We start from the raw sequence: 12,367 nt of genomic DNA, 5'->3' as shown, positions 1-12,367 counted from the left end.
TTCCCCAGAGCCTTCAGAGGGAGCATGGCCATGCTGACACCTTGATTTCAGATCTCTGGCCTTCAAAAGTATAAGAGAATAAATTTCTGCTGTTTTCATCATCTAGCTTGTGGTACTTTGTTATGGAAATTCTTGGAAATGAATAGTTTCCTACATTATCCTCAATGTTCTCAAGTGAACTCCACGACAGATTTCTGTTTTAGGAGAGAGGTAACTTTTTTATAGATGGCAAAAAGTCAAGCAAATGTTTTTTTTAGATTCTTCCCCACAATTACCTGAGTACTGTATTTCTGAACTTTGGCTTTGTGAAAGTCTTACCAGGAAGCCTCATTTCCAGATATCCTCGCACCCTACTAATAAGATCAGAAGGAGGTCTCTCTCCTGACTGCCCTGTTCCAGCTTCATGCGTATGAATATCCAAAAGCAGCATCTCATTCAGCATGACCTGACGGAGTTTTGGCGAAAACTCTGTTACCAACTCCAAACAAGCAGCAAACAACTGTTTGGCGTGGGAAAAGTCCTAGAGAAAGAAAGAAATCACTGGATTGCTTTTCCTCTGGAATCGAAAAATGTGCATCTTTGTGAGAACGGAGCAAAGAGAAGGAGGATTAATTTAAATGGTTAACACCGGATCTTGGAAAGAGGCCAGATTATCTTTATCATCTGTGTCACTGATTTATTCCAATACTTAATTCTTTTGTAGTCTAAAAAAAAATCCGTGGAATTTAAGAAACAAAAGAGATGAACACAGGGGAAGCGAAGGAAAAATAAGATAAAAACAGAGAGGGAGGCAAACCATATGAGACTCTTAAATACAGAGAAAAAACTGAAGGTTGCTGGAAGGGAGGTAGGCAGGGGATGGGTTAAATGGGTGATGGGGATTAAGGAAGGCACTTGCTGGGATGAACATCTGGGGTTATATGGAAGTGATGAATCACTGGGTTCTACTCCTGAAACCAATACTATACGTGAGCCTAGGGGATACGACATTGCTCAATGCCCTCTTAAAAAGTTTTATATAATATTCACTTCCTGATATAAGTGGTATGTTAACTAATTTGAATTTAAATAATTTTTTAAAAATATCCAATAAACAGCATAAAAATATGCTGTATTATCAAACTAGTTTTATATAAATGGTAAAACCAAAAAAACTTTCACATAATTATATACACATCACATACATACATTTTATATAAGCTACACATATTACATATACATAATGTATATTATATACCTATATGCCTATCTTATATATATAAGCCATACATGTTATATACATATATAGAATACACATAAATTATACATCTTCTATACATACGTATACACAAAATCCATATAGATTCCATGACAAGTACCCTTCTATACCTAACCTATCAAGAATTGGATCTTATACTCTTCAACAAGGTTTTACATTCTAGAAAAATTTTTTAATGTTTATTTTTGAAAGAGAGAGCATGAATGGGGAAGGGCAGAGACAGAGGGAGACACAGAATCTAAAGTAGGCTTCAGGCTCTGAGCTGTCAGCACAGAGCCCAATGCTCGAACCCACAAACCGGGAGATGATGACCTGAGCCAAAGTCAGACGTTTCGCTGACTGAGCCACCCGGGCACCCCAACAAGGTTTTACATTCTAAAATCTCTGTACACGACCTTAGTCCACATAATTGACTAAAAAATCAAACTCACTACAATCCAATCCCTTTCTTACACGTCTGCTTCTAATTTTTCCGAAGAGCAGTCTTTGTTCGTTCTCTCTCCCTCCCCACAGTTTTCTCCTTTACTCCTACCCCCATCACGATGAAGAAATAGCTCCCACTAAACAAAGACCTTCTAACTGTTCAACTGACTAAACACTCTTTAGTTATCTTACAGAACCCAGGGGCTGCATCCCCGTGCTGCCCACTCCCTTGTGCCTGACATTCTCTCTATTCCCCTGGCTATCACGACTCCACCTGTGTCTGGTCCTCATACCCATCCTGCCACTGTTTCTGGGACACAATGTCGTATCCCCTAGGCTCTGTATATTCTCCCTGGGTGATCTCTGATGTCTCCCAAATCTCTATATCTAGCCCAGACCATTTCCCAAGCTTCAGGCTGTTTCCAACTGCAGGCCCAAACTAAACATTTTAAAATGGATAATCAGTCCTTCAAAAATGTTTTTCTACATATTCACAAGCTGGCAGAAACCTAAGCAGAAATCTGAACATCTCTCTCCATTCTTTTCTCCCTCTTGCCTTCCACAGCACATGAGGAAACAATCAATTCTAGATTTTACCTTCTTAACATCTGTCTGTTCGCTTCTACCCTAACACTTGTGCCACTTACTAGCTGTGTGACCTCAATTTATTACCTTTGAGTCTCTGATTTTTCACCTATAAAACTGAGCTAACACCTTCTACACAGTTGTGTGTGTGACCAATAAGTCAAAGAATAAATATATAAGAAAACTGCAGAACAGTCTCCATGCTCAATAAATGTTAGTTATTTTAGGGGTGGAAGGAGAAAAGGGGCTAATGGCATGCCCCATTATAAACTTTTCAACAGCTCACTACTGTCTAGAGCTGTACGTTCCAATATGGTAGCCATGAGCTACATGTGCCTACTGAGCATGTGAATTGTGACCAGTCCAAACTGGGAGGTGCTCTGAGCATAAAACACTGGATTTTGAGTGAAAACCTAGCACACCCATTTAAAAAAAAAAAACAAAACTCAATAATTTTTATATTGCTTATTTGTTGAAACAATAGTTTAGATATAGTGAGTTCAAATGTATTAAAATCACTTTTGTACTTCTAAAAATGTGGCTACAAGAAAATCATAAATTACATATGTGGCTTGCATGGCACTTCCACTGGACAGTACTGGTCTAGAAATAGTGCTCAAACTTTAGCATGCATCAGAAATTACCTGGAGGGCTTATTAAAACAAACTGCTGTGCCCCATCTGCAGTTTCTGATTCAGTAGGTCTAAGTGGGGTCCAACATTTTGCGTTTCTAACAAGTTCCCAAATATAGCCAATGCTGCTAGTGTGGGGGTCAGACTTTGAGAACCTCTGGTTTACAGCACTATCTACAAAAGGTTCTTTGTTCAACACCCTCTCAAAAAGTTTTATATAATATTCACTTCCTGATATAAATTTTTAAGCTTAGAAGTAATTTTGGAGGGATGCCTGGGTGGTTCAGTCATTTAAGCATCCATCTCTTGATTTTGGTTCATGATCTCACGGTTCATGGGATCAAGCCCCATATCGGGCTCCTCGCCAGCAGCTCAGAACTTGCTTGGAATTCTCTCTCTCTGCCCCAACCCCGTACACATGCACTCTCCTGCTGTCTCACAAAATAAACTTTAGAAAATAATAACAATAAATAAAAAGCATTGTTTTAGGAAGAGTTTAAGGAGATGCTAAAGTGTAGTGCAAATACTTTTTGAATAATGAACTACATTATTTTTATTTTAAAATATACATGCCTTTAGGGATAGATCTAACAAAATACATGCAAGATTTGTATGCTGAAAATTACCGAACTTAACAAGATAAGGACATAAATAAATAGAGGCCTATATAAATGAAGACCTATACCAAGTTCATGGACTGAAAGACATAATATTGTTATCAATTGTCTCCAAATTGATTTATAGATTCATTGCGATCTGAATCAAAATCCCAGCAGGCTTTTTTTTTTTTTTTTTTCCAGTAAATACCGAAAAGCTGATTCTAAAATTTATATTAAAAAAGCCAAGGGGAGGGGCACTTGGCTGGCTCAGTTGGTAGAACATGCCAATCTTCATCTCAAGGTTATAAATTTGTATAAACTCTACACATTTGGTGTAGAGTTTACTTAAATAAAATCTTAAAAATAAATGAGAAAGCAAAAGACCTAGACTAGCCAAAATCATTTGCAAAGGAAGCCTTGACAGCACTTGGTTTCAAAACTTACTATAAAGCTAAAATATGGCCCCCCCCTTTTTTTTTTAAATATTTAGAGAGAGAGAGAATGAAAAAGAGAATGAGAGAGAATGAGAAAGAGAGAGAATGTGAGAGAGAGCAAGAGCGAGCAGGGAGGGGCAGAGAGATAGAATCCCAAGCAGGCTCCACACTCCATTCGGGGCCAACATAGGGCTCCATCTCAGGACAAGGTCATGACCTGAGCTGAAATCAAGAGTTAGACGCTTAACCGACTGAGACACCCAAGCACCCCTCCCTCCACCTTTTTAAAAGGCGAAAGATTTATTCGATCTGAAGAGAAACCAGAGTATTCCCTCCACCTTTTTAAAGTAAGCTAGAAAAGGGCAATTGTGAAAAAAGAACGGAATGTGAAAAGGAAAAACAACAGGACACATGAACCATAAAGAGTTTTTCAGGCAGATCAATTTTAGGAAAGACAAGAAAAAAGGCTGGATACCGCTTCCCTTAAAACTGTAATGTCTAATGGGCACTGAGGAGAGCACTTGTTGGGATGAGCATTTTGTGTTGTATGTATCCCAATTTGACAATAAATTATATCTAACAAAACCAAACAAACTGTGATGTCTACACACTTGACTTCTAGCTAGAAGAGTGCTCATCTAGAAAAACCAACCACCTTAGCAATGCTCACGGGGTCTGTACAGGCTACATCTTATTTCCCCTTCTAGCCTCACTTACCAAATGATACTCTTAACATCAGCTTACTGCTTCCGGTCCCCTTGTATACCATCCTATTTCTTATCTTTGAGCTTTTCCACATGGTGCCATTCCCTCCCTTTACCTCGCTAACTTATTCATGCTTCGGGCTTTAGTGCAGGATTTCTGCTGGAACTAAATTTGGAAATGCTATTAACCTGCCTATAGAATTTACTATACTATTACTTGTGCAATTTTACCATCTTGTATCATTTAACATTTCACTTAGGTCTCAACTTCCCAAACAGTTACAAACTCCTTGTGTAAAATAAACTACAAAAGTAATCTTAAGGGATTTTGTTTTGTTCTTACAGCCTGGAACACAATTTTACTAAGTTAATCCTAAAAGATACACTAAATAATTTTCATGGTCTCAAGGAATGGAGCAGTATCTGTATATCCAAGACCACTTTGGTACAGTTGTGAGGGTAGAGGAAAAAGAACCAAAACACCTTTTAAAATATCCTTTAAGAGCGGGGAGAAAAGACCCTTTAGGCCTAGGGCTGTATTTTTAAGATCAAGGAAAATATAGGAGATTCTGATTCCTGGGTTTCACGATAAAATTGATAAAGCATATTTTAACCAGTAATTGACATATGCTTTTACTCACCTTAACAGTACTGCAGTGTAAACCTTTGGCCAACAGAATGTAAACCAAATCTCTTGTTAAATTGTCTTTAATTCCCAGGATGACCCCACTATAAACAGAAGGTACTTCCCACTAGAAGAAATAAAAATACATAAATACACATGCACACAATACACACACAGAAAGCCAAATCTAGAGAAGAATCTTTCAATCATCTTCAATCACATTTAAAATAATCATGCAAAGATCACTTTCATAGAAAAAGGAAAATGACAGCTCTAATGAAATGTTAATCAAAACAGACATATTCACTATAAGCCAGTAATAAATTAAATGGGTTGGAACTTTCTAAAGGATAGTCCACAGGAAAAAAGAAGGAAAAAAAGCACGAGGACTATATATTAACTTATGTGATCCTCACCACAACACTATGAAGTAGGTACTATTAACCTCATTTTACAGATAAGAAAAGTGAAGCACACAGATGTCAAATTAACTTGCGCAAGACTGATTATACAGCTAATAAGTATAGAGGCTGGGATTCAAACTCAGGCATTCAGATCAGAACTCCCTCTATGCTATTCTACTTCATCTATAAAATGAGCACTAACAATGTCAACACTAATGATGCCCAACACTAATGTTCAGAGAAACTTTTCATTTCACTGCACTTTTGTGTTCAAATCCCATAAAATATACATGAATGCCCGGCTGCTTTTCTCCTACATTTTCAGCAGAGCGGTACACAGTGAGTTAGAAGTACCGCCATACTTCTCTCCTGCATACACGGACTCTTTCCCTGTAGCTTTAGCTCCGTTCCACTGAAATGGTGTTCGAAAAGCTATCTTCATCCACACTTTGCATGCAGGAAAGGTTTTAAACACATAACTTCAGAATCAGGTAAATACATTAGCTGGGAATTTTTAAATGAACAGGTAAAGCCAGAAATGCCCTATAAAAAAGTTTTAATGAATCGGTTCCAACCTTTAGGTTTTAGACTTCAAGAGGGCATTAATAAAAACAAAAATACTCTATAAACACATAGGAAGTAGCAGCTACAGACTGCGTAAATATACCTTATACATACACTTACAGCTGTATTTAAAATATATGGAGATGCCACGACAATATAACAAACTTATTTTTAGAGGTTACGGATTTAAAAGTATCCTTTTTGACATTTTGTATTTTCTCCAACAATGGATGTTCAAAGTGTAATTATTGTCATGTAAAGGTCCTAATATTGTTGACAAATAGGGGTCTTTATTCTTAAGAAGTTCAGGGAATAACTCTTCTATTAAATTACATCAGAAAAAAAGAGTAACTTTCTTATCTGCTGTTGACAAAGCGTTTCTAACCTTGTTAGACACTGTCCAGAACTGGCGCTCTGAAGTCATACCATGTAATTCAATTAAAATCTGTCGAATCCTCCAGGGATCCACTGACAATATCAGCTGATGCTCCAACTGACCAATGTTGACACTTGCTGAGGCTAAGAAAGAAAGATTTGTTTCAATATGACAATTCAAAGGAATCCTACAAATATAAGAATAATTTGTTGAAATTGTGTTTAAGTATTTTATCTATAAGTGAAATACCACTCTCATCTTGAGAACTCAATATAGAGAATTTAATATAGTATAAATTATATATTAATTTTATCCTCACATAGAAAAATGTAACAATATGTATTAGGTCTGCATTTAATAAAGATGACACTATAAACGAAGATAAAAATTAGTAGTAACTGGGGGGCGCCTAGGTGGCTCAGCTGGTTACGGGTCTGATTCTTGATTTCAGCTCAGACCATGATCCCAGGGTTGTGGAATCAAGCCTTGCATCGGGCTGTAGGCTGACAGTGCGGGCCTGCTTGGGATTCCCTCTCTCCCTCCCTCTGCCCCTCCCCTGCTCACTCAAAATAAATAAATAAACTTAAAAAAATAAAATCAGTAACTGGCTATAGAAAGAACTAGGTGGGCTACATGGAAAAATTCACTTATGTAGATAGTCTCCTACTTTCAAACATAATGTGTTAACAAAAGCATGTATAAATATATTTTCATTTTAATAAATATTCTCTCAGTCACCCCCCCCCCCACTCATGCTCGCTCTCAAAAATAACCAAACGTTAAAAAAAAAAAAAAAAATTTTTTTTAAAGGGTGGGGAGGGAACCTCGCGGGCTCAGTCAGTTAAGCGCCTGATTTCGGCTCAGGTCATAATCTCATCGTTTGTGGGTTCGAGCCCCACATTGGTGCTGAAAACTCGGAGCCTAGAGCCTGCTTTGGATTCTGTACCTCCCTCTCTCTGGCTCTCCCCCACGTGCGCTGTCTCCCTTCCCCTCCTCAAAAATAAACATTAAAAAAAAATTTTAAACAAACCCTAAAAATGTTTTTTAAAGGGAGAGGAAGAGAAGGAGGGACTGCCTTCCCAGAGAAACCAAAAAGATCATTAAAATCCCTAATTACAACTCAACTTTCAGATAGTCTTCATTAATCCATCCCCAGCATTTTAGGTCTAATGTCATTTTCCTTTACAACTGGTCAACCAGTTTAAATGTAGCGAGGTTCACAGCAGCTACAACTCTGTTTTGTTAAACTGACTGAATTCGGTCTCATTTATATTAAGCTCTAAAGCTTGTGTTTCTTATTAACAAATAGCACTACGTTTTCTACTTGTATTTGTAAAATAAAAGCAAAAAGGAAAAAAAAAATCATCAAAAAAACAAGGTAACAAATGGCAATGTTGCCCAAGTGGAAGCTTAGCCAGCAGATCACAGTGATGCAGGCTCAAATCCATGAAAGCCTGTACTTTCCCTGAGTCTCAGGACTCCCCTCCCAGCTCTTAATTGTTTTTAATTTTGAAAAAAATTTAATGTTTATTTATTTTTGAGAAGGGGGGGGAGGGCAGAGAGAGAGGGAGACACAGAATCCGAAGCAGGCTCCAGGCTGAGCTGTCAGCACAGAGCCCGACAAGGGTCTCAAACTCATAAACCACGAGATCAAGACCTGAGCTGAAATCAGATGTTTAACCAACTGAGCCACCCAGGCACCCCTCCCAGCTCTCATTTTACCTCCAAGAATGTATCAGCAATAGAACCTTGGTCTATTTTCACCAACTAAAACTTTTGTATATCTAGGCCTCAATCTCCATTAAACACAGACTGAGCAGCATCCCAGCACTTCACTGCTTAGACAGAAATAGGACTACAGAAGACTGGTAAATTTCAAATTAATTATGGACATAAACATAAACTAAAACACATGAGAGGGCATCCTCAAATACACTGAGGGGCGAATATAACAGAAGTGCAAAATGTGCCAACATTTTTGCTAGCAGACTAGAGAGCTAACCTGGGATATCATAAAATGAAGTTACAGGTTTAATGCACAGATTTACTCTAGGGGATCTCTTCCTCATCTGATCAACAAGTAGCTTTCGTTCTTCATCTTTCAACAATGTAATGAAAAGCTCATGTGAAGAAATCATGAAAACATACTGCAGATCTTCCAACCCCAGACACACATTCCTAGATCAGTAAAAATAGTGTAAAACAAAAAAGTTTATAATTTAGTTTGGGAAAAACAATCATATTAACGAATCTTTATTAATAAGCCATTTAACAAGCTACCATTTCATAAACTATGTAACAAAATTTGAAACAGATTTAAAAATTTTTTGGTCCTAAAATTGTGATGTCCATGTCACGATACACAAAAAGAGTAACAGAATTCTAAATTTTGTGTCACTATACAAATCTGAACTTAACTGGCTCTCAAATGACTGCCTATTTATAAGACATGCAGGACAAACACAAAAAGTAACAAAAGTTATTTTTCTCAGAGGACTAAATTCAAATTAAGGAGAAAAGGGCACTTACTTTAGAAAAGCAGCCATGTTTCCTTTCAAAGAATCTGAAGCTTTTTCTAAATTTATTGATCTTGAACACACCTAGGAATTTGAGTAATTTTTATTTGAATACTGGCACTTTTAAAAATGCACGCTACAGTCAGAAAAGCTTCGATTTAAAAACAACCAAATATTCCTTCTTCAGCCACCTATCAATCACAGATTTAGTTCAGTAATTTAAAAGATGAGACTGTGAATTAAGAATCATCATGGGGAAAGGGAGTGGAATGTGATCATTTCAACAACTGCTGTCATTTCTATGAAATAAAGAAGCAGCTATCTAGAATGGTATAGAGTTCTCCCAGAATGTATAAAGTACACTAACCAATTATATGAGGTGATGAACTCTGCAGCAGCTCCAGTCAGAAAAGTGAGAGAAGATTCATCTTAGAGAACTGAAGGATACGTAATGGCTAATGTACATAGACCCAACAATTAAGAGTAACCAAGGTTTTAAAATAACCAGTGAAATGAAAAGAATAACAGAAACTAGTCATGGAAATATTAGTTATTTACAAATAACAGTCTCGTAATATTCTGAGTTTATTCATCAGATTAGGATTTCTCCCATAGATTACTTACAAGAAGCCAAAATAAAGCAATAAGTATCAAAGTCCCTAACCTAAGGAAACTGTCAAATATTCTCTAACATGTTAACATAAAAAAATAAATCCTAGAATGTTCACAGCCGCATTATTCGTAATAGTCAAGAAGTGGAAATAACCCTAAAGCCCATCAACTGATGGATACACAAAATGAACAATGAATAGTATATCCACTTAATGGAGTATTATTCAGTCATAAAAAATGAAGCACTAATACATGCTATAACATGGATGAACCTTGAAAACATTTAGTAAAGAGCCAGCAAAAACAAAAACAAAAACAAAAACAAAACACCACCTATATTTTTGTTTATATGAAATGCCTAGCATAGGCAACAGGCAAATCTAGAGACACAAAAGTGGATCCGTAGATGCCTGAGGTTAAGGGACTAGGAGAAAATGAGGGACGACTGCTAACAGGTAAGAGATTTTGTTGTGGGGTAGAAGAGGGAGGATGAAAATGTTCTAAAACTGAGGTGGTGGCTGTACAAATCAAGGCACACACTAAAACATCACTGGATTGTACACTATTTTTTTTAATTAAAAACAATTTTTTTAATGTTTATTTGTGAGAGAGAAAGAGAGAGACAACAAACGAACACGGGGGAAAGGCAGAGACCAAGGGAGACACAGAATCTGAAGCAGGCTCCAGGTTCTGAGCCATCAGCACAGAGCCCAATGCAAGGCTCAAACTCACGAACCACGAGATTATGAGCTGAGACAAAATTGGAAATTCAACTGACTGAACCACCTAGGCACCCTGGGTTGTACACTTTAAATGGGTAAACAGTATGATATGTGAACTATACCTCAATGAAACTGTTACTAAAAGGAAAAAAAAATTGTAATTTTTAAATAAAGTACCATACTCAGAAAGAGTATTGTAAAAGTACTATGTTCAAATGAACAGGTTACCCTAATAGCATATATCACATCTGAGCATCTTGATGTATAAAATATTTACACTGTAATAATTGTGCTCCACACTATAAATTAATATTAATGATCGTAATATTAATAAGTAATAATATTAATAATACCCAAATATGCTTTTGTAACAACTTATTCATACATAGTGATGCACTGTAAACATGTCATGAAACAAAGGGAATAGGTGTTACTTTTAATAAGCGATAGAACAAATGTTAATTAAGCTCAATTCTTTACTTAGAACATGAAATAGGGGACATCTTTATGAATGCTGTAAACATTAAAAAAAACTTAATAAATATTTAGATTAAGTGTGCAAATTCTTTTTTTTGATCAGTTATTGTTTTCATTTCTTATGATTTTATTACTTTTCAATTTAATTTATTGTCAAACGGCTAACATACAGTGTGTAACATGTGCTCTTGGTTTTTGGGGTAGATTCCTGTAGTTCATCACTTACAACACCCACTGGCACTTGCTCATCCCAACAAGGGTTCTCCTCACTGCCCAGCACCCATTTTCCTCTCTCTCCTATCCCCCGCATCAACCCTCAGTTTGTTCTCTGTATTTAAGAGTCTCTTATAGTTTGCCTTAAGTGGACAAATTCTTATAAAACCTCTTAAAACTAATCAAGAAAAATATACTACCTCTCTGCCCCTCCCCTGCTTGTGCTCTCTCTCACTCGCTCTCTCAAAAATAAACTTAAAAAAGAAAAAAAAGCTTAGCACAGTAGTTGGAAACAAAATCATTACACAAAGTTCAATTCTACCTCTATGCCAATGCATAAATTACTTTCATTTTCAAGTTCATAAACCAAAAAAGACTTCTATGGAAAAAATTCTAAAGCTCTGAAGGACATCAAACAATGTCTAAATAAATGAAGAACTGTACCAGTTCACAAAATTCTCAATACTATGAAGATATTAACTTTTCTCAAACTGGTTTTTAAACATTACATAGCTTCAAACAAAAATCCAACAGGCTTATTTGTGGAACTTGACAATTTGAGTCTATGCAAAGAAAATGCAAAGGATAAGCATAAACCAATACAACTTTGAAAAACAAGGCTTATGTTTAAATGTTATCATGACAGGGATGCTGACCTGTGAACAAACAGAAAAGTGGTACAGAATAGATCCCAGTAACAGGCCCACACATGCATGGACACCTGGCATTCCATAGAGGTAAAGCACTGCAGATCAGTAGGGAAAAAAAAGCCTTCCAAAATAGTGGTACTGGACGGGCCCCTGGGTGGCTCAGTTGCTTACGCGTCCGACTCTTGATTTTGGCTCGGGTTCACAAGATCAAGTCTGCATCGGGCTGTGTGATGACTGTGCGAAGCCTGCTTGGAATTCTCTCCCTCTCTGCCCCTCACCCATGTACGTGCATACTCTCTCTTAAAAATAAACTTAAAACAAAACAAAACAAAAAAAACTGGCGCTGGAAGAAATGGATAGTCATAGGAGAAAAAAATGACACCAGACCATCTACTTCACATGATACACAAAAACCAACTATAAGTGGATTAAAGACCTAAATGTGAAAGGAAGGCTAAGCTACAAAGCTTTTAGAAGATATAACACTATCTTCATGACCACAGGATAGGAAGCTTCCTTAAACAAGAGAGAGTTCACTAATCTTTTCCTTTATGGGAAAGACTGATAAATTTT

At 36.8% G+C, this 12,367-nt stretch overlaps 1 protein-coding gene across 2 annotated transcripts in view; it reads right to left on the bottom strand.

The window, feature by feature from the left end:
• INTS8 (integrator complex subunit 8) overlaps positions 1 to 12,367 on the bottom strand; it is a 52,791-nt gene that overhangs the window by 22,789 nt on the left and 17,635 nt on the right. For both annotated transcript variants that reach the window (XM_042924396.1, XM_042924398.1), the window contains exons 11-15: positions 9,134 to 9,204; positions 8,607 to 8,782; positions 6,614 to 6,747; positions 5,277 to 5,387; positions 319 to 520 (exon numbers count right to left, since the gene is read on the bottom strand). In XM_042924396.1, coding sequence (XP_042780330.1) covers positions 319 to 520; positions 5,277 to 5,387; positions 6,614 to 6,747; positions 8,607 to 8,782; positions 9,134 to 9,204 — 694 coding nt within the window. The remainder of the gene's footprint in view (positions 1 to 318; positions 521 to 5,276; positions 5,388 to 6,613; positions 6,748 to 8,606; positions 8,783 to 9,133; positions 9,205 to 12,367) is intronic.

Source organism: Panthera leo, chromosome F2 (genome assembly GCF_018350215.1).
Source record: "Panthera leo isolate Ple1 chromosome F2, P.leo_Ple1_pat1.1, whole genome shotgun sequence".
In the NCBI taxonomy this organism is placed as follows: Eukaryota; Metazoa; Chordata; class Mammalia; order Carnivora; family Felidae; genus Panthera; species Panthera leo.
This window is presented reverse-complemented; position numbering and strand designations above follow the sequence as displayed.